The sequence below is a fragment of the Patiria miniata genome, unplaced genomic scaffold, assembly GCF_015706575.1.
Source record: "Patiria miniata isolate m_02_andy unplaced genomic scaffold, ASM1570657v1 HiC_scaffold_3, whole genome shotgun sequence".
Lineage (NCBI taxonomy): Eukaryota > Metazoa > Echinodermata > Asteroidea > Valvatida > Asterinidae > Patiria > Patiria miniata.
In genome coordinates, this window is record NW_024037069.1 from 43,068,299 (window position 1) to 43,089,368 (window position 21,070).

Genomic DNA, 21,070 nt, shown 5'->3' on the forward strand with positions numbered 1-21,070 from the left:
CTTAAACCTATTGTCCTATCTTAGTCCGTGTGTAGTTAGCTGTTTAAGTTTTGTCCTGTCCCAGGGAAAGGTACAAAAGCAGTGTTTCATCTTTTTCCTTTATGTTGACATCATTTAATATTTACACTCAATTACATACTGCCTGTGAAGAATGTTTTGTTCATATATATATAATTTTCTCTGTATGAATTGTCACTGAGGATGTCAATGTGAAAATAAATGTCGAATTGATGATTCAATTTGATGGCCGTGTTTTAAGTTTGTTCCCCCACGGGCGTAACCCTTCAAAATAGCAACCCATAAAAATAACAGAATTTTTAACAGCGTGGTAGAATTTCGAAATTGTACATGTGTAGAACGATAAGTGTAGAACCTTTTATCTCACAAAACCGTCGAGTACAGTCGCTCTCCCTTTGATTTGTTTTGAGTTTCACCCCTAATTATTTTGGGTTTTTTTAATTGCTATTTTGTTCAGCAATATAAAGTTTATTCACCTTGAAATGAGACATCGAGCAAAAAACCAAAACTTTCCCATGCACGTTATGGGATTATTACTTCTTCGAATAATTAGCGGCACGAACAAAATATATTTCACACATGAAACTTTGTGCATTATGAGCGCACATGGGCGGAGAAACCGGGAAGGGGGTACCCCCCCTCCCCCCGATTTACCCAAGTGTCCCTCTTGTGGCCATAAATGTGCCCCCTCGAGATAAAAACAAAACTTGCCCTAAAATTTGGGATATTTGTTTTCAGCAACCATTTCCCAACATGGTATAGGCCTTGAGAGTTCTGATATGAACGAGGAATATGAAAACCGTACCCCAAAACCCTTACAATGCGCTCTGGAAATGGGCACATAATAGGTATAGTTTGCATAATGGTCGGTTTTGAAGAGCGCCCCCTATATTGGAAGACGGTACCAGCACCCCCCCCCCCAAAAAAAAAACAATTGAGAAAATGGGTTGGAATTTTACCCAATTGTTCGTCAGCAAACCAACTGCCGACACTCTTGGGCAAATTCTTCCCAATAGTTGGTAAATTTTTACTCAAGTAACCCACGATGAGGTAACTTCATTACTTCACACCAAAATTGTGCAAATAACATTGCGGAAATGGGCATGCCAAACTTTTTTTTTTACAGTGGACGCAAAATAAGGAGCATATTTTCTGACGGTTGAAAAATATATATTAAAAATATATTTTACAAAGTAGTATTGTTTAGATTTCCATTTAAATAAAACATGCAAACTGAAGCTTCGTTGGGACAAAAACCCCAGAAATGATTTGAGACGTCCTTAGAAAGGTCCACCTTAAATCTCTCGAATGGAATGCGAAGCATGGCTGGGCGGCTGCGGAATTGTTTGCAGGATCAACAAACTGAATAATGTCAGAACTCGCCATAGACCTACAATTATTATACACCTACGAATCCAGGTGCTTTTATTAAATATTAACCAAAGTAATTGTGATCAGATATTTGACGTATTTAATAAGTTCACCTTGAATATTTCGAATGGAATGCGAAAGCATGGCTGGGCGACTGCAGAATTATGCACAGAATTCACAAACTGAATAATGTCTGAACTCGCAATAGGCCTACAATTATTATACACCTACGAATCCAGGTGATTTTATTAAATATTAACCAAATTAATTGTGATGAAATATTTGACGTATTTAATCAAAAACGAAGAATAATTCAATTACGTTGTATATAACTTAAGTAGGGCCTACGTGCATACGTATGTCTACAACATACATTTTTTGTATTTCAGTGCATCTAAAATTGAATAGACTCAGCAAATTTTCAACTAATTTAAAATTCAGTTACATACCTTTGAATACAATATTGAAAGCAATGTTCAGGACTGAATTATCTTTGGGGAAACAACACAGAAAGTGAGAATGCCGGTCCATCATTTTATTTTCCTTTGGAGGAAAAATGTGCCTCAAACACTGGCAGGTGCAAAAGTCATATTTAATATGAAATAAACAAAAGTTGTAAGGACAATGCTGTGAATTACACTTGTAACAACCAATACTATATCTATAGAAATGTGTTCACTATTCAGTTGTTATACCTATCATAATACAAGCCTGTGATATTTAGTTTGCCATGAAGTGCAATCAATGGACTCGTCACAAATTGTGTGGACATTAAAATGTACCATAATTATATACTCATCAATCAGTAATTATTTGCAAATATAAAAAGGACGTTATCAGATGATTGAGATAACTGAAGTTAAACCCTGGCTGGATAATACCTCCTTCGCACACTCCATTTCATCAGTAAGAATGTAATCTACATCCAGACAGGCTGCATCATCAGTGCGATAGTTCAATTCAGTCAACAAAATGGAAAACTTCCACAGGCCGGTAAGCTAAGAGTATGTGATCGTGAGCAACGTACGTTCAATGATTAATAAGATGGATTTTCCGTCGAGCTGCGTCTACGTCGATAATTGACAGTGCGTCCTGTTGGATATCTCGTCAATTTGCTTGGCGTGCACCAGTGTAGACTTAACACATTTACAAAGTGTACGTGTAGGTGCAGAACAAAACAAAAACAAAAAAATTACGGTGAGATATTTACAGTGAAGTCTGAACTTTGTTTTAGAAAGCCACGGTGAGCAATCCAGTCCGAAATGCATCAAGACTGGGTGCAGCATGTGGCTGGGATGGAGTTCCAAAGTGGGATTGTTCTGGGCATCAATGAATACCTGATGTAACTTCAACATTGGTTTTGCCCTCAAGTTGGTTTTGCCCTCCATCGATGTATTTTATAAACACTGTATACCCAGTGTTGCCCCGAGTGACTGTGAGAAAGAAATCCACTCGGTGGGACTCGATCCCACGACCTCCTGCTTACTAGCGTAGACGTCTTGCTTACTAGCTAGCGCAGACGTCTTACCACACGACCACCGAACTATTGCCAGGGTGGAATTTAGAGGATCATAGATCTGGATCTGGATCCGGATAATTAATTGGCAACGCCTCCTCTGGAGTCATCAAGCAATGGGGGTAAGGGTCCGTTCTTAGACGTGCTGGCTCATGTGCCTTTTCAGTCTTTCTTTGAAGGATGGTATGCTTCGATGACAGCGGAGCTTCGAAGGACCACAAGGTACTATTGATAAAATGAAATTTGCGTCGGGTGATGTAAATTCAATAATGGATTTTGCCCTTCACCGACATTTTTTTTTATAACACTGCATACTTGACTCAAGTCTGACAGAATACCAATCTACAACTCTACACATCTACTCTGTTTTCTTTTTATTACTCTGTGTCTTTTTATTAGCGTCGACTGCTTCCTCGCCTGGTCCGCCTACCCCAGCAGCAGGCTAGCTTCTTGACTGCCTCTAGGTAGAGGGGGTTGGCTATGGCGTAGCAGAACGGGTTCACGGTGCTGTTCACGTGAGCGATGTACACACTGGACTGGAGGTTGAAAGATAGTAAATAAAAAAGATCGATGACTTAATAAATCAATCCATAAGTACAGGTGACGACAAAATGTGTAATCAAGCCCTCAAAAGTCAATCATCAGTCAATCGTAACCAATCACAAGTCGACCGTAAGTCAATCACGAGTCGATCGCAAGTCAATCACGAGTCACTGCAAGTAATTACCACAGTCAATTAGTCAATCACAATTCAATCACAAGACATATCCATGCATCACAAGTTCTGTGATTAATGTCATCACAGGTTGATGACAAGTCAATCGTAAGTCAATCACAATTCGTAACAATTTACCATAAGTCCCCTCGAGACAACGCAACAATTCAATCATAATTCAATGCCAATTATCGATGTTCCCCTCGAGTCATATCGCACGTTCTTTCAAGTCATCACAGGCCGATGACAATCAATCACAATTTCATCACAGGCCATCACAATTTACCACAAGGCCCCTCAAGTTATTGCAAGTCAGTCACAATTAGGCAATCACAAATGAACTTCAATTATCGATTTTCTACTTCAGTCATCGCAAGTCAATGGCAGGTAATTCAAAAGTCACTGGCAGGTCATTGGCAATTATCACAAGTCACTTCACGTCATCCCAAGTCAATCCCAAGTCAATCCCAAGTCAATAATCCCGGGACATACCGTTATTTCGTTTTACCGTTTTGCATTTCCTCAAAACAAAAACAGTAAACAAACCATTGACCGTTTTGTCGTTTTACAGTTTTGTAAAACGGTCAAACGGTATTAAGATATTTACGGTTTCTTTGTTTTATAAGTTTGATAAAATTCATTACAGCATATCGGTCAATGATTTTTGTTTTAAAGATTTACACAAATAACTTTGAAAAACAGCAAAACGGTCAGTATTGAATACAGACTGTTTTTTTTATTTCAGTGTCATAGTGAGCAGTCCGTAGTGCATTTTGTGGTGCTGGGCAAGGGGGATGGAATCCCGGGACATACCGTTATTTCGTTTTACCGTTTTGCATTTCTTCAAAAACAAAAACAGTAAACGCACCGTTGACCGTTTTTTTCGTTTTACAGTTTTGTAAAACGGTCAAACGGTATTAGGTCACAAAAAACAATGACCTTTTTGTTGTTTTTCTTGATTGTTGAAAGCGATAAACGGTTAGTTGCTTCATTTTCAGAGTGTTGTTTTACAAGAACATGACAATGAAAAACGGTCAATAGTCCTGTCGACCATTTTTTGATTTAGGTTCGGCAATTAAGCAATGCACCCAGGAATGTTAATGCGTCCTCATGGGATCGAGTCATTGCCTGGGACCCAAATTACCCTCCTCACATTTCGTTCTCACGACATAGTTTTCGAACTGGCTAGCCGCGCCGAACTCCAATTTCCTTCAAATATCTGCAACTTCTTCAAACGTATTACCATCCTGTATCCATTGTAAAAATTAATGTCCCCCCTTGAAGTTTTCCAGCGCCATTTTTGCTTGCAACTCTTACTAAAACTAAAAGCCCCACCAACTGAATCGCGTGAGAAGGGGGTCAGGGTCACGCCAGGAATCACACCACGCATTATGCCGAGGTAACACTTTTTCATGTAAAGCATGGTCCCCCTCCATCCCCCTTGCCCAGCACCACAAAATGCACCACTGACTGTTCACTATGACACTGAAATAAAAAAATAAACAGTCTGTATTCAATACTGACCGTTTTGCTGTTTTTCAAAGTTATTTGTGTAAAACTGTAAAACAAAAATCATTGATCGTTATGCTGTAATGAATTTTATTAAACTTATAAAACAGAGAAACCGTATATTTATCTTAATACCGTTTGACCGTTTTACAAAACTGTAAAACGACAAAACGGTCAATGGTTTGTTTACTGTTTTTGTTTTGAGGAAATGCAAAACGGTAAAACGAAATAACGGTATGTCCCGGGATTGGATGGAGGGGGACCATGCTTTACATGAAAAAGTGTTACCTCGGCATAATGCGTGGTACCACGTGACCCTGACCCCCCTTCTCACGCGATTCAGTTGGTGGGGCTTAAGCGTTGCAAGCAAAAATGGTGCTGGAAATCTTCAAGGGGGGACATTACTTTTTACAATGGATACAGGATGGTAATACGTTTGAAGAAGTTGCAGATACTGAGGAAATTGGAGTTCGGCGCGGCTCTTAATTCACTATAGGCAGTTCGAAAACTATGTCGTGAGAACGAAATGTGAGGAGGGTAATTTGGGTCCCAGGCAATGACTCGATCCCATGAGGACTCATTAACATTCCTAGGTGCATTGCTTAATTGCCTAACCTAAATCAAAAAATGGTCGACAGGCCTATTGACCTTTTTTCATTGTCATGTTCTCGTAAAACAACACTCTGAAATGAAGCAACTAACCGTTTATCGCTTACAACAATTAAGAAAAACAACAAAAAGGTCATTGTTTTTTGTGACCTAATACCGTTTGACCGTTTTACAAAACTGTAAAACGAAAAAACGGTCAACGGTGCGTTTACTATTTTTGTTTTTGAGTAAATCCAAAACGGTAAAACGAAATAACGGTATGTCCCGGGATTGACAATCCCAAGTCATTCACAAGTCATTCACAAGTCATTCACAGTAATCATAAATCAATACAAGCGCTCTCGAGTCACATCCAGTCTTAGTGACAATACTAACCTATTCGCAAGAGGCATTTATTTTTTATTCCTTGGCAGATCTATTATGACTTAATTTTTGACTTGTGATTTGAAATTGTGATTTAATTTGTGATTGAATGATGGACACGCCTTCAACTACGACTCTAGACCAGTGTTGTAGGTCTCGAGACCTGTCTCGGTCTCGGTCTCGAGACCACTTTTTGCTGGTCTCGGTCTCGGTCTCGGTCTCGGTCTCGGGAGCTGTGGTCTCGGTCTTGGTCTCGGTCTCGGTCCCCTTTGGTCTCGATATTTTGGCTGGTCTCGAGTCGAGACCAGCCAAAAAGTGAGGGGGCGGATTTCGTTCCGGCCCCAGTTTAGGATTAAGTAGGGAATCAGTTGAGGGCAAATGTGACTGCAGTGTAATGATGATAGACATGTCTCTCTTCACTTTCTAGTGAGTGAGGCATAGTCAAACAACCATTGCTCCTTTTCTACTTGTAAATTACTAAAATATTCAAGTATTATCGCCCGGCATAGTAGCCGATGCGGGTGATACGCTGGTACAAAACACAGAGAGGTGTGCGCACTGAACCATGAATCCTAAAAGTACATCTCGCCCACCACATTCAGTTTGTGACAGCGCCCTTTTATTGTGTCGGCCTCATTCTCAAATAGGCTAATGGCGATGATGACGGCTGGCAGATTAACAGAAGATAGATCAGGCAAATATGGTTCATCAATCTTCTATAGTGTATGTAATGGTATTGACATTATACACAAATAAAGTGGCATTACATTTCAGCCTAAGCCAGGCCTCTCTGGCGACCACCTCTCAATTTTTGGGTCTACATGTACAAGTTATATTCCATGACTGAAATTTTAAAAATAAATCAATATTTTCTTGCTCCAAATTATTTTTTCATCAGGTTTACAAGGAGGTCCAATGTAAAATTAAAGCTGCTTTTAAATATCTGTTAGTAGTCATTGCTGAAACCAAGGGGTGGCTGTGGAGTTTTGGGTCCTGTAACAGTTTAGTTTAGTTCCTATAACAGATGAAACATCCACCTTTAAATTTTTACTTTTGTCAAGTTTCAACATCGCAAAAAACTAGTACAAATTGCCGTACTCCTAAGTTAGAGTTTCTTCATCATATTGACACTTTATAGTAGTTAAACAATATCATATTTAAAAAAATATGCTTTTAAAAAAGCATATTATAAAAAAAATATATCGAGTTCATCAAATTAGGTTTTCCCCTTCTTTAAATTAGGTTGGTTCCCTTTTTTTAATTGATTGTGACAATAACAAAATATGTTGCCATGTTGTAATTTATGGTATGAAGCAAACATGACGAGCACTCGCATGACACAATTAAGCAGGTACAAGTGATACCTAGCTTTCAATCACTTCCTTCACATCCCCATCAACATCAACATCTCAAGGACAGACTGTTCAGCTGTAATTAGTGACTTGTTTTTTTATTTAGATTATTGTTATTTATTATCCGCGGTCTCGGTCTCGGTCTCGGTCTCGGACCATTTCGGTCTCGGTCTCGGTCCGCCTTGAAGGGGTTGGTCTCGGTCTCGCAACTTAAGGTCTCGGTCTTGGTCTCGGTCTCGGACTATCCGGTCTCGACTACAACACTGCTCTAGACACAACTAAATCACGGGAAAATCGAGGAACTAACACCACCCCCCCCAAAAAAAACCCCCAACAACAACAAAATCGATATCTATAACATGAAATCAATTGAAATATGGACCTCCACCAATCCACAAAATATAATCAATACCAACTCAAAGATTAAGAAGTGTTTCCACCTCTTTTTTTGGGGGGGGGGGGGGGGGGGTGCGTATAACAGGCTACATAATACGCCTGAAACGGGCCTTGTGAAAGACGTTCTTAACCCTAAAGGGGCCGGGGGCGGAATCCGCCCCCCCCCCCCCTCAACGAGCTGTTATGACTTTTTAGCCTCGAGCTTTGCGCATCTTTTGATACCAAAAACATAAAAATCGGACCACGGGTCGCCGCGAAGCGAAAAATTTTCCGGCGCTACGCGCCGTGAAAACTGAATTTTTGCATATACGTCGTGTACACAGAGCAGAATTGCCATTCGTACATATGAATAATTAATTAGCCGTAATTCCAAAACCCTTTGACCTATAGTCATGAAATTTCTTGGGTATGTTTAGGAAGAGTTGCTCTATGCATGTGCCGAGTTTCAAAATTTTTCGTCACTCCATGGCCGAGATCTTAGGAGGGTTGGAATCCGCCCCCCCCCCCCCCCCGGCCGAGAGATGGTCAAAATAACCCGGCCCCTTTAGGGTTAAACAATTTGGACTCTGTTCATTTCTGTGAGTTAAACATTAAAAAAGTGCATGCCTGGTCAAAAGAGCAAATATAGGGCCTACGGTAGTTTTAGCGTTGACTTGATTTGGTAAACAAAAAGTCATGTCCCAGCGAGTCGAGTAATGAGTAAACGCATTAGGCCTATATAGATGGTAAAATAAATTGACAGGATAAATAACTTGATGAGACATCGCGCAATGGCCATTTAACGAGAGTCATCGTTCAGTTATTAGGCCTAAGGGGGCACGGTGCAAGCATTGTCTTGTATATGCATTTCTTAACAAGTTGTATTTTTGTTGGTATATAATATAGAGAGTTCATTGTGTTCAAATGGGCGGTGCACTGTAATTGTGTGAAGTTCTGTCCAATGGTGTATTGAATCACGTGTACTTTTGCTTCTGCACGTTATGAAGTAGAAGAAGTAAACTGGTATTTTATTGTAATCTTGTCTGCACAATGCTCGAATAATTGTCGAGAATCAAAGGACAAGAAACTGGCAAAATACAAATCCTTGCACCTTAATGTTCCTTATACTCAAACATAAAAAAGCACGGCAAATTATAATTATAGCTGCAGTTTTGTTTTATTTAGGGAAAATAGCAACAGCAGAAAATTACCGTTGCCTGCATACTAAGCTTAGAGTGCACAAAAAAAATCTAGACCGCCAAATTGTAAATCTAGATTTGACAACTGATTACTGATAAAAGTTTGTCCTTGCATGCCCAGGAGAAGATGACCCAAGACCAAAATCTAAATTTTTAGACAAATTTTGAAATGATAACTTTGGACTTACCTGATAGAGGACAAGAGGTATGCATGTTGGGCAAAGTGCATAAATAATGACGAGAATAGACCACGGTATAGAAGAGACGATAAGTACGATAAAGATGAGTGTCAGGGTGCGAGTCGCACGGGTACTCTCCCGTCGGCTCTCCCGTCCCTGCCCAATGACGCTCGGTGGAGGACTCCGGGAATTGGTACTCCCGTGTTCTGCTTCGAGTGCATCTCCTTGAGCTGTCATCTGCTTGTCGATAGAGTCCAGGATCGGCAATTGGCTTTTGTTTGTGGAGTGAAGGTGAGATGTGTTAAGAGGGACCGGGGTGTTTTGGTTTCGCTCTGTCGTGTCATTTTTGAAGGTGTTTTCGTGGGTTGTCTCTTCTTGGTTTGGCTCGAAGCCGGGGTTTTCATGATCAAATGTGGGCCCTGCGCTGGTCGGAGCTGGGTAGTCTTCTTCTTGTTGATTTTTGGATGCTTGCAGGCTGTTGTTTGGGACTTTTTCCGTTTGATACCTGGTCTTGTATGACACGGTACTACTTTCCAACTCCTGCATCATGACAGGACCTTTCTTGTGCGACGACTTTCTCTTGATGACCAAGTAGATGCGCAAGTAGAGCACCGCGATTATGGGTGTGGGGATCCAGAAGAAACAGACCGGGGCCAGGATGGTGAAGACCAGACTGTCCACTACGTACTGCGGGTAGCAGAATCCGGGTCTGATGCGACGGACGCCAACGATGTAAGGCCAGAGAAGGCACCAGGGGAGCCAGAGGAGAAAGGGAATGATGTAGGAGATTGAGATCATGAAGATGGCGTGACGCAAGGTGCGCCTGCGGAGATGCTTCAAGGGATGGTAGACGGCCTGGTACCGATCGGCAGCCAAGACCAGGATGGCCAGAAGAGAGATATGAATGAACACATGGTTGAGGTACAGATAGATGTCACACAGAGCTGAGCTGAAAGGCCAGTAGCCCAGCACCCAGTAGACGGTATACAGAGGCATGGTGAAGACCCCAGCTATTAGATCAGCCAGGGAGAGCCCCACGATGAAATAATTGATGTAGGTGCGCAAACGACGCTCTACGCAAAACGCAAAGAGCACGAGGAGGTTACCTAAGATTGTTACGAGGCAACAGAGGCTACTGAGCACAGCGATGATGATCTGGCCCGAGTTTAGAGACATTCCTCCCGCGGGCTCAGTGGGGAGAGTCGCGGTGATGTTCACGAAGTCGTACTCCGTGCCGTAAAAAGTAGAAATCTTGAGTGTTCCTGACGCTTGTTCCATAATGTCGGTCGTGTACCAGGAATCGATACCCAGTATCGGATCCGTTGACGGAGAGACCTCAGTCGTCAACGGTGAAACCACGGTGAAATTCAGATTCTCGTGAAGGATATCTGTGGTGTTGTCCATGTTGTGCGATGTCAACCCTCAAAACAGGAGAAATTACCCGACGGTCTTAAGCCGACGATAATGTCAAGTCTTCAGTCGTGATTAAAATTGTCGTTTGTACTTTCTTCGGTGGCCGCTTTGCGACAATTCTATTTATAAATGACTCTCGTCACTGATGACACGACGCCGAGCTCCCACCTCACATGAATTGCCTTTCAAACTGAACGGTCTGAGATAGTACATACGCTCCTTGTGAAACATACAACCAAATGCTATGGCATCCACTTCATCACTGTCGAGCGAGGGCCATTTTAACCGCTAGCCAGTTTCTGGGAAGTCACATACGATGTTGTGGATTCGAGACAATGATTCGAGCATTGTGCAGACAGAATCACTGCAGAAGCAAAAGAACACTTAATTCAAATACACCATTGGACAGCACTTCACACACAGTTCACCGCCCATTTGAATGCAATGAACCTTCTGTATAATGCCAGCAGGAGTTGTCACCGTTTAGTGCAACGATGTCTCCATCATTATAAAATAAAACCCTTGTTTTGTGCGAAAAAAATCCACAGAAACTGCCTCAACCGTCACCGCGACCCCCTTATTTATGCTAAATGATGACTCTCGTCAAGCCGTTATCGCGCGTTGTCTCATCAAGTTATTTATCCAGTCAATTTATTTTACCGTCGATGCGTATGATCATAACTCGCTCTTATACCAAACCAAGTCAATAATCAAACAGCCGTATATGCTCTTTTGGCCAGGCAAACTGTATTTTGTTGATTTTAAACTCACTGAAATGAAATAGTCAAAGTCAATGAAACGTCTTTTTACCAGGCCTGTATCAGGCGTAAGATAATAGCCTGTTGTATACGCACGCCCCCTTCCTCCAAGAGTGAAAACTATTCATAGGTGTTTTGCGAGTTGGTAGTGATTCAACCTCGTCCCCAGTGCTTACTTTATTTCCAACGTTGTTTCCAATAGTAAACCCTGGATAGGAAACTTCCTTCCTGCATCCTGATTCGATACCGCAATTGGCTAGAAATGGATTTACATCGTGTACTTGGTGTTGTTGTTCACAACGTGCAGGACGTGTTTTCGCGATCATTCGTCCACGCCTTCTCGAAAATATTCATTTCCTTTCCTGTTTGTTAATATTAATATGAAATGTGATACTGCATGTTGTCTCGTTAAGATCGTAACAGTTTAATTAAAATAAAATCATGTTTTCGTAACTCACGCCATGCTCGCGCTGCGACGAATTGATTCTGTTTTTACCCCAGACACCGCATACAAAAATACACGCAAATGTAACGCACAGGCAGGCACAAGACTACTCCTAATTTGCCTCCTTGTCAAAAAATCTAGCACATGCAAATGATCCAATACCAGGGTGAGAGAGCAGGTAGTGGTGGGCACGTACTGCTCGACACCCTGGGGACGAGGTTGGTAGTGATTTTATTTTGTGGGGGGGGGTCCATTTTCTTTAGATGACATGCGATTTGACTTTTGAATTACCTGCCATTGTCTTGCGAGGGGAACATCGATAATTGGCAATGACTTGTGATTGAATTGTGAAGTTACTGGAAGGAACTTGTGGTAAATTGTTACGACTTGTGATTGACCTGCCATGAGCTTGTGATTGGATTGTAATCGACTTGAATGTTGTTGACTTTTGCAGTGACTCGTGAACCAATTTGGGTCTTTACTACGTTCTCATAATTTCCCAGTTACTTATATGCTTTAGAAAATGTAACTATAGGATCCCCAAAATATGTTTTTGAAAAAAAAAAATGTATATATATACCCATACAAATATGGGAACAAATATATAACACGGCAAATATTTACAATTCATGCAAATTAAGCACCCTTCTCAACAGAGAATTTCATGTGTCACCCCTCCTAAATATCTTCTCCATTGGGCTACAAGAAATTACCTGAAAAGTTTGGTGCTTTGGACCGGTCGGTCACGATCTTGTCAAAAATTGAATTAATCCACCCGACTTGAAGGCGTCCATGACAAATAAGTGCGATTGGCGTTGTTGAATCGAACTATTCACAAACCGTTACTAATTTGAAGAGAACTCCATTCCGCCGGCCAGTCCTCTCCATCCACCTGAATTAACTTCTCAAATCAAGCATGCTTTTTCTCTTCCGATCAGGGCCAGATTTTATAGCGCTGCTAACCTCAGCTGAGCTTGTTCCGCGCTCACTTTCACCATTTTGTGATAACCGCGCTAGCAGAAAAATTCTGCGCTAACCCTGTGATGATAGAATCCTTATGGATGTACGCATGACATAAGCTAAGATCCTCGCCAAGCGTGGGATTTTCTGCCACAGTAAGCAGGGATTGTTCGCAATAACAGTAAGCCGAGCCATGAAATTGGGCACAGGAGAACCAAATTCCACAGAGCAACAAAGCCGATTTTAACTAAATTAAGTGCATGTTCAGCAGAAATCACCCGGGTATACCGGTCAAAAGCACATCGCATGATACTTTGGCTTTACAGTTTTTCAGGAACTGATAATTTCAATTAACTGCATCCGACGTGAAAAACTACTTTACCCAGACTGTCATGCATATTTTACGAACAGTGGTGCTTGTCCATTTTGGCTGTTGATTTTTACCGAGTGATTTCATCCATTCAATATCGACGTCCATTTGGGCCAATCAATCTTCACTTTCCGCACATTAGTGGTGTGTGTTCAATTAGGTGTGATGCACGAGGCGCAGTTCTTTCTCGTGCCACTTCAGCTTTTACAGGCATTTTGTTTTTCTTCACGAGACAAGATGCATTTTGCTATGCCGTTGCGAAAGACCAAAACCGAATTCTCTGCTTGGATAAATCTGTTTTGACCCTGGAGCATGTATAATCAATAAGTGGCAAGTTTTGTTTTATTCAGCGTGAGCCTTTTAACGGAGAGAAAATTCCTGTGATGGGAATTGTCAATGATTGGAATTTTACTCCTTTAAAAAGAAAGATCTAAACTCAAGGCCAAATTTCGAAGAAGTGTTCAAGTAAAGGAGTATTTCGATTTTGTAAAAACATCAGCTAACCATAGTGTGCATACTTTGATTTGTTTTCTTTTTGTAAGACTTTCCTTTGGAAAAGTAAGAATAGATTTGAAATGGATTTATGGAATGACAGATTTGTACTTCTGTAGGGACAACATCACATGGGTGAAGTAAAGAAAGAAGGACAAATGAACCGATTCTAGCCGAGATTCTGCCCAAAGAATGCCTCATAGTTTCTGCCCACTAGAGGAAACTCTACTACACTTTGGACATCTGGCCAGGGGAAGTGCTGGGGAGTTAAGAGCAACAATTCTAGAAGGGTATAGTGGACTGAGGGGAAACGATCAAGAGGCCGAACCAAAGCATGAGCAGTGCGAGCGGAAAAGTTCTGTCCAGTCAGCAACCTCGTCGGACAGAGACATCGTCGTGGTACGGTGTTGCAAGACTAGTCAAAGTAGCCCGTCAGCTATTGGCTAAAGTTGTAGCATGTGGACGCTAACTTAGAAAAGGCTGCCTCATTTAAAGAGTAACTTTAGAGGCCCTTTTGGGGGATGGAGCGGTCCAAATCAGGAAAATGACGTACAAAAGAATGTCGGTAATAGTCCAAGCAAGTTGTGATTTCTTGTTGGTGGAGGCTTGTTGTTAAATTGAACCTAAGAGGCGATTGCCGCTATTTAGGATGTGGCCGGACTGAGTAAGATTATGGGACAACCCCGAAACATAACGGTTCAAAATTCCATATTTCTTGGAAGCACTTTCTGTTTGAAGCCTTTCGTTAAGAGCAAACGAATAGGCCTACTAGCGAAAATTTCATTTTACCAAAATTAAAATAATATAAAGCTCTTCATTTTACCAGGGCAGTGGAAATTGACCCGTTTGAATTTTGGGGCCGATATGCCCTATAAAAGCGATCCGATTCATGCCAATCAGATTCCGTTTTACCCGATTTTTAAAACTTACCTAAATCAGACGAAAACACTTTTTGGCTTTAGAGGCCACGACACAGTTTTGTGCAGATATCCATCGACGCCCGTGGTTGGCAAATTTTTGCATTAAAAGAAAAACGTGTGCCCTCAGTACTACAAAGGCGGGGGGGGGGGGGTCTTGGTCTTCGTTTATTAGCAGTTGTTGTTGTTAATTTAGTAATTTCACATTTTCCATGCAGCTTGTTTGCATTGTGCGTTTAAAACGCTGTGAACCTATTTCACGTTTTGTTTTTAAGCAAGATAGCTTAGGAAATTATTTGATGTTTAGCACGACGACCTTAATAAATAGGCTCTAGAATTCACCATGTTACTGCCATATTATACGAACCCTTCCCGCCCCAACAGGCATATTGACACTGCTCAAAGCAGTGGGTGACACAGAAATTAGAATTTGGATTTCTCGATAAACATTCGGAATTAGTCCTTGCACTTTGTATTAGCAATTTCGGTGTTATATAGGGATGAATTTTATATTTGTTTTTGGGACCTAGAACGGGGCTTCAGCCAGCTGAATCGTGGTAATCAAATACACATAAGTTTACTAACGGTTCATATGAACTTTGCTTGTACGAGTTCGTCATAGGCATGTTAGGCGGGAAGTTTGCAAGCTTATTCTTCTGATATGTGAAAAGTGGAATGGTCAGTGGCTAATTGATGGGAATCGTTATATAAATCGAGCCAAAGTTTGACAGTTTTCCTGTACCTGTTACCTTGGTACTTTGTAATTCACCACTCTCATTAAGTATCATTAAGAGTGACTTCAGACAATATTTTATTTGTTGGGTATGTAGTTTGCTGTTCATTAGGGCCTATCACTCTTCGAGGATGATTGCATTCGAATTATAAATGTCAAATGTAACGGGGACAGGAAAACAATGTAACGGGGACAGGAAAACAAGTGGAACCCAAATGTATAGAATGACCCATAGAAATGTGGATTGTGGAGACTCTGTAAGAGCAGAGAACAGCATTCAATGAGGCCGGGCAAGAACTCGCGATTTCGACGAGCCAAGTTTAACTTGGCAAAAATCTTCGACAATCCCAACTGTGATGCCAGAACTTTCTTCTTAGTGGTTACACACCTATATTCCGACACCCCTGTTTCGACTGCTCATATTCCTATCCCTAACCGGGGGTAACACAATGTTACTCATGATAGGGATGTCGGAACATAGGGGTGTCGGAACATAGAGCAGGCACCCTCCTTAATTAAGTCAAGTCCTCAGAATCCCTCCCAAGTCAGTCTTAGGTCGTCAAGTCCAAGGTCAAGTAACAAGACTATCCAAAATGAACTTATGAAGGACATTTTGTCATCACTTTGTACCGTTTCGATGTCACGAGTGACTTCACTTATTAACTTGGACAGATCTGTGTTTTCCTCATAGTTTTCATCATAAACCTTTTGGTAAGCAAAACTTATAGCTCTTCATAAGCTTCACGAAGAAGCTCGACGAAATTAAGCCAAGAGTGGTCAAGAAAAATGAAGGCAGTCCACACGAGGTTCAAACAAAACACAATTCAACAGCAATGGACTATCAGAAATAAAGATTTCAGCAACACACATCTGGGTTTACACGCCCATTTTAGTGTCTGGTTTTAATGGGACACTCCATAGTAACATGACAGAAAGGGAATGTTAGACCATTATACTGATGCACAACACAGCCAAATATGCTTCTACTTTAAAGGCTAAAAACTAAGGGCCCACTGAAGTACTTAATCAAGGTGTTTTCCTCCGCAGAAAAACCCTCCTAGCTCTGAGAAATTAATCCATCCAGCAGACAGCATGTGAAGCCGTGTGAAACTCTGCAATTTTATCTTTGTTTTACTTTTTCGGCTCAAAACAGCTCAAAATTATTGTGTAAAAGTGCATAAACTAAAAATTACATTACTATTATTTGTATTATTACTCTTCCTCGTAGGAAAAAATGTATTTGCTAATTTGGACTAGTAGTAGTAATACAAGATTATGTCAAGAGTAACTGATTACTGTGCAAAATAATGAGAACTAGCAAATTAATAATCGAGCGTGATTACAAGATATGTATGCATAAATTGCACGGCGCTTTAAATATAGGGCATGGCAGTCCACATATCTCAAAAATTGAGACAAAACCAACAAAACATGTTTGTCTCTGAAGACTCAAGCAGCTCAAACAGCTTAAAAATGTGGACTCAACATTCACTAGTAGAATAGAATACAACTGTAAAATTACAATTATTAATCCAGAAAAAAAAACAGAAGAAAAATTGTTTCTCGTACATGTTTACATAACCTACTGCACATAATGAATTTATATGCTTAGCCTGTCATGAATTACACTTTTAATTCATTAGGAATATCCCCTTTTTGAACATCTGCGATCTAAGTTTCAAACGTACAATTCGCAAAGACTACGCGACATCAAAGACCACTCGATAGTACAATGTAATTTTAATTACAGTATTTTTTTTCCAGTGCTTTTTATCACCAATAAGCCAAATATGAACACCAAACATGTATGTATGAGAATACAAATTGCTCTAGATTCTTGCTTTCAGTTTTAAAACCTAACCAACTACCATTAACTACCTACTCGTACGCTGTTGTTGTTTTTGGTACTGAACGACTTTTAAAGACAAATTTTCTTACAAATGGTTTCTTTAATAAGGCAACAGAAACGGGTGAGATTAAAAACTCGTGGCACTTTAAGACATGAAAAAAAAAAACCACTGGAAAAAGAAACGGAAGTGATTGAATTGAACAACAATGAATGAAAAACTGACAATGCCAGAATTCAAAATCCACAGTACCCTTCGGCTTCAACGTTTTGCGTTTAGTCTGCCACAAATATACCTACGTTTTTAAAGCTACGATGTCATCTAAGCTTGCCTATTACTGATGTGTTTCACACGAAAACCTCGCACATACACCCCATTACACGCAATATTTCACACTATAAACAATCGAGGGCCTTGTGACGGTGCACAAACGATTTAGTTTGACAACACCCTCACAAAGCTTCCTTTTCTTAAACAGAATCGCATTTCATAGTTTCCTTCCAACATCACAGCTAGCTTTTCATCAGCCTGGTACATTTTTAGATCTGGAGTAGAAATCTGGGGATCGGTTCAAAGTCTCGCAAAATGGTAAATTAAACACAAATATCGTTATCTCGCTTTACAGATATTCAGGAAGTCAGGTTTCAAAACTTTTGTATCTCAAGTGTGTCCACAAATAATTCACAAAAAAAAAAAAAAAAATTAAATGTGCAGTCCTCCAAATATTCAAAACATCTGCACAGTCACGTTAGGGAAAGTGGCCTGGATATTGACAAGGTTGTAAGGAAAAACATTTGGCCCCTCAGTTTCCTGACTTAATTGTAAGAAATTTGTTAAAAGTTCATGACTTGACGGCAAAAGCTTTTACTAGTAGTACTAAAGCTAACTTGGGAGTCACAATGAAATTTCAGACAAATGCACACTCCCACGATCTCTCATGTTATTTATTTAATTTTTTTTTTACACACAACAAGCACAACAGTAATTGAAATAGCAAATGTTACAAGTACTACGATTTTTCTTGTATCAAGGGAATACAATTTCTTTAAATTCACAATTTTGTTTTTAAACAGGTTCATCAAATTCTGACCTTTTACAATTCAATTTAAATGCTTCAAGTAATTGTATTATCACGTATGTGATTTTCTCTTTCCCCACAGAAGTACAAATCTGTCATTCCATAAATCCATTTCAAATCTGTTCTTACTTTTCCAAAGAAACTTCTAACAAAAAACAAACAAAACAAAAAAAAGCAAATTTCATCTAGTACTACAACTTGGCAAATGCAGTTGTCCCAAAAATTCTCAGTTCGCAACCATTTTCAGCTCTGAATCACGCAGTGCAATTTTTCGGAAAATGGATAAAATCCAACCTCAATATATCCTTCAGCTTGGAGCTATTTTAGTACTATCACAGAATGCTTTTTAAAAAAGCTTGTCAAAATTCCCTCACATTTTGTAACACTACACAGTTCTTTTTTTCATGCTGATTAACAACTATTACTGCAGCCATTTACCTGAAGTCTTTACTTGCTCACTTCTCTGCGTAAAATCTGATTTTTTTCTGGTTTGAATTTGAAATATGACAACGGGCATTCACAAAGCCGCACGCGTATGAAGAGATTTGAACGTCCAATAAGTTGAACAAAAAAAAGAAGAAAACCACAAAAAAAGTTAATTTGTAAACCGTTACTTGATGATGCTAGTTCTACGAGAAAGGTCGTCCCACGATGCTCGGCGAACAAACTAAAACCAACGTGGTCCTCAGTCAGTGTCTTCTCTGATTTGAAGCTCTACGACCCCCTTTCTTTCATGCCTCTGAAACGACAAACGCAACATGGGAACAACTAATTAGTGGTTTGTCAAACAAATACTTTCACAGACAAAGAATTTAAATAGACAACCAATCTGCAAGTAGGTCCTTTTCTTAAAAACAACACCACCATTTTGGAGTATAAATAGAAGTGTATGCACGATCTGGTACACGGTACCCTGTGGAGACATGTGCATAATAGGGAACAAAAGATTGTATACGTCTCCACAGGGCAATTTCTATAGATGAATACGTCTCCACAAGGTTATCACGAAAAAGATAAATGGATTTTACTCAAAAACTAGGAATTTCCAAGGTGTGTTGATCTGCCGCAAATTGAAGTATTTCATGTAAGGGATATTAAGTCCAAATTTCAGCCAAGGAAATAAATTCTGGTTAAAATAGGAGCATTTTGAATCTACACTTTCAAAGTCGAAAACTTTAGTACACGAGAACAAAGAAATGACTCCACAAGGATACAAGTACCAGTTTGCATGTTATGGACGTACGTTTCCATGTTGCTATACTATTCAAAACTTTTATAATCTTTCATTTTCAGATTGAAGTCAAAGTCCTCAACTGCTGTTATGAATGGAAATTTTCCAGTGTTTGTACCAAGAAATGTCATTGCTACAGTGGCTTCTTTTGCTGAAAAAAAATGTGGCCAATTGACATCTTGCATTTGGCAGCCATATTTGAGGTGCCCAAAAGAGGTCTTCTCATGCTTATCCCTGTGGAATAAAAGCACACACCTCCAAGATGGCTGCAATGCAAACAATCTTTTCCTGATGATTTTACAAAATCAAACACTTCTATGCTGGGACACTTCTTCAAACTTTGACCTTGAGCTTAGATCTTCCTTAAATGCCAATTGATGACAATTCCCATAGGAGTTTTCTTTCTGTTAAAAGGCTCATGCTTAGTAAAAAAAACAACTTGACAATTATTGATTATGTATGATGCTCCAGGGTCAAAAAAGATTTATCCAAGCAGAGAATTTGGTTTTTGATCTAGCACAATGGTGTAACAAAATCGATCTTGTTTTGTGAAGCAAAATGCCTGAAAATGCCTGTAAATGCTGAAGTGGCACAAGAAAGAAGTACATTGGGCCCATTTCATGGTAGCGAAAAATGCCTTACTGTAGCTGAAAAGTACACGCTTTAGCATATGTCATGAGTTAGTGAGGAATTTGGCTATTGTGCGTGCGTACATCCCATATGGGATTCTGTGCTGCCAAGGTTAGCACAAAATTGTTCTGCTAGCGCTGTTAGCGCAAAATGGTGATCCTGAGCGTGGAATTCTTTGGATAGCAGGGCTACGAAATTGAGCCCCGATCTGAATAGAGAGTGTAATGGCCGGCAAGTAGGGGAATGGCCGGCCAGAAGGGGAATGGCCAGCAAGTAGGGCAATGGCTGGCTAGTAGGGGAATGGCCGGCCAGTAGGGGAATGGCCGGCCAGTAGGGGAATGGCCAGCAAGTAGGGGAATGGCCAGCTACTAGGGGAATGGCCGGCCAGTAGGGGAATGGCCGGCTAGTAGGGCAATAGCCAGCTAGTAGGGCAATGGCTGGCTTGTAGGGCAATGGCCGCTAGTAGGGCAATGGCCGGCTAGTAGGGGAATGGCCGGCTAGTAGGGGAATGGCCGGCTAGTAGGGGAATGGCCGGCCAGTAGGGGAATGGCCAGCTAGTAGGGGAATATGGCTGGTCAGTAGGGGAATGGCCAGCCAGTAGGGGAATGGCCGGCTAGTAGGGGACTCGCTGGCTAGTAGGGGAATGGCCGGCTAGTAGGGGAATGGCAGGCTAGTAGGAAAACGGCCGGCAAAATGGTGTTAAAAATAGTCAGGGAAAAAGGCTTCAAATTAGTAAGAGTTTGTGAGATAGTTAGATTCAGAAATGTCAATTGGTTATCTGTCACGGATGCATTAGTCAGTAAACAAGCCAGCACGATGTACTACTCTGCTCTGCAATTGGTTCCTACTAAGATCCTATAAAGTTAAAGGACAAGTCTTTAGGGACCAGCCAGTGACATATTTCAATTGAGTATTAAAAGGTGTATAACGCTGAAAATGTATTATGTTCATCTTGAAAAAAAAAAAACTTTCCTGGTTTTAACTGAGGCA

At 40.5% G+C, this 21,070-nt stretch overlaps 2 protein-coding genes across 10 annotated transcripts in view; both read right to left on the reverse strand.

The window, feature by feature from the left end:
- Positions 1-3,300: 3,300 nt before the first annotated feature.
- On the reverse strand, positions 3,301-10,725 carry LOC119736840 (muscarinic acetylcholine receptor M2-like). Its single transcript, XM_038210850.1, has 2 exons — positions 9,216-10,725; positions 3,301-3,441 (listed from the first exon to the last, which is right to left on the reverse strand). Exons 1-2 carry the CDS (start codon positions 10,608-10,610, stop codon positions 3,301-3,303), a joined length of 1,536 nt encoding a protein of 511 aa, XP_038066778.1. The 5' UTR covers positions 10,611-10,725.
- A 5,423-nt stretch (positions 10,726-16,148) lies between these two features.
- The window catches only part of LOC119738270 (LLGL scribble cell polarity complex component 2-like), an 83,203-nt gene continuing 78,281 nt past the window's right edge, over positions 16,149-21,070 (reverse strand). For all 9 annotated transcript variants that reach the window (XM_038213100.1, XM_038213103.1, XM_038213108.1 and 6 more), the window contains one exon: positions 16,149-18,958. In XM_038213100.1, the coding sequence (XP_038069028.1) occupies positions 18,905-18,958 (54 nt within the window). In that variant the 3' untranslated portion in view covers positions 16,149-18,904. The remainder of the gene's footprint in view (positions 18,959-21,070) is intronic.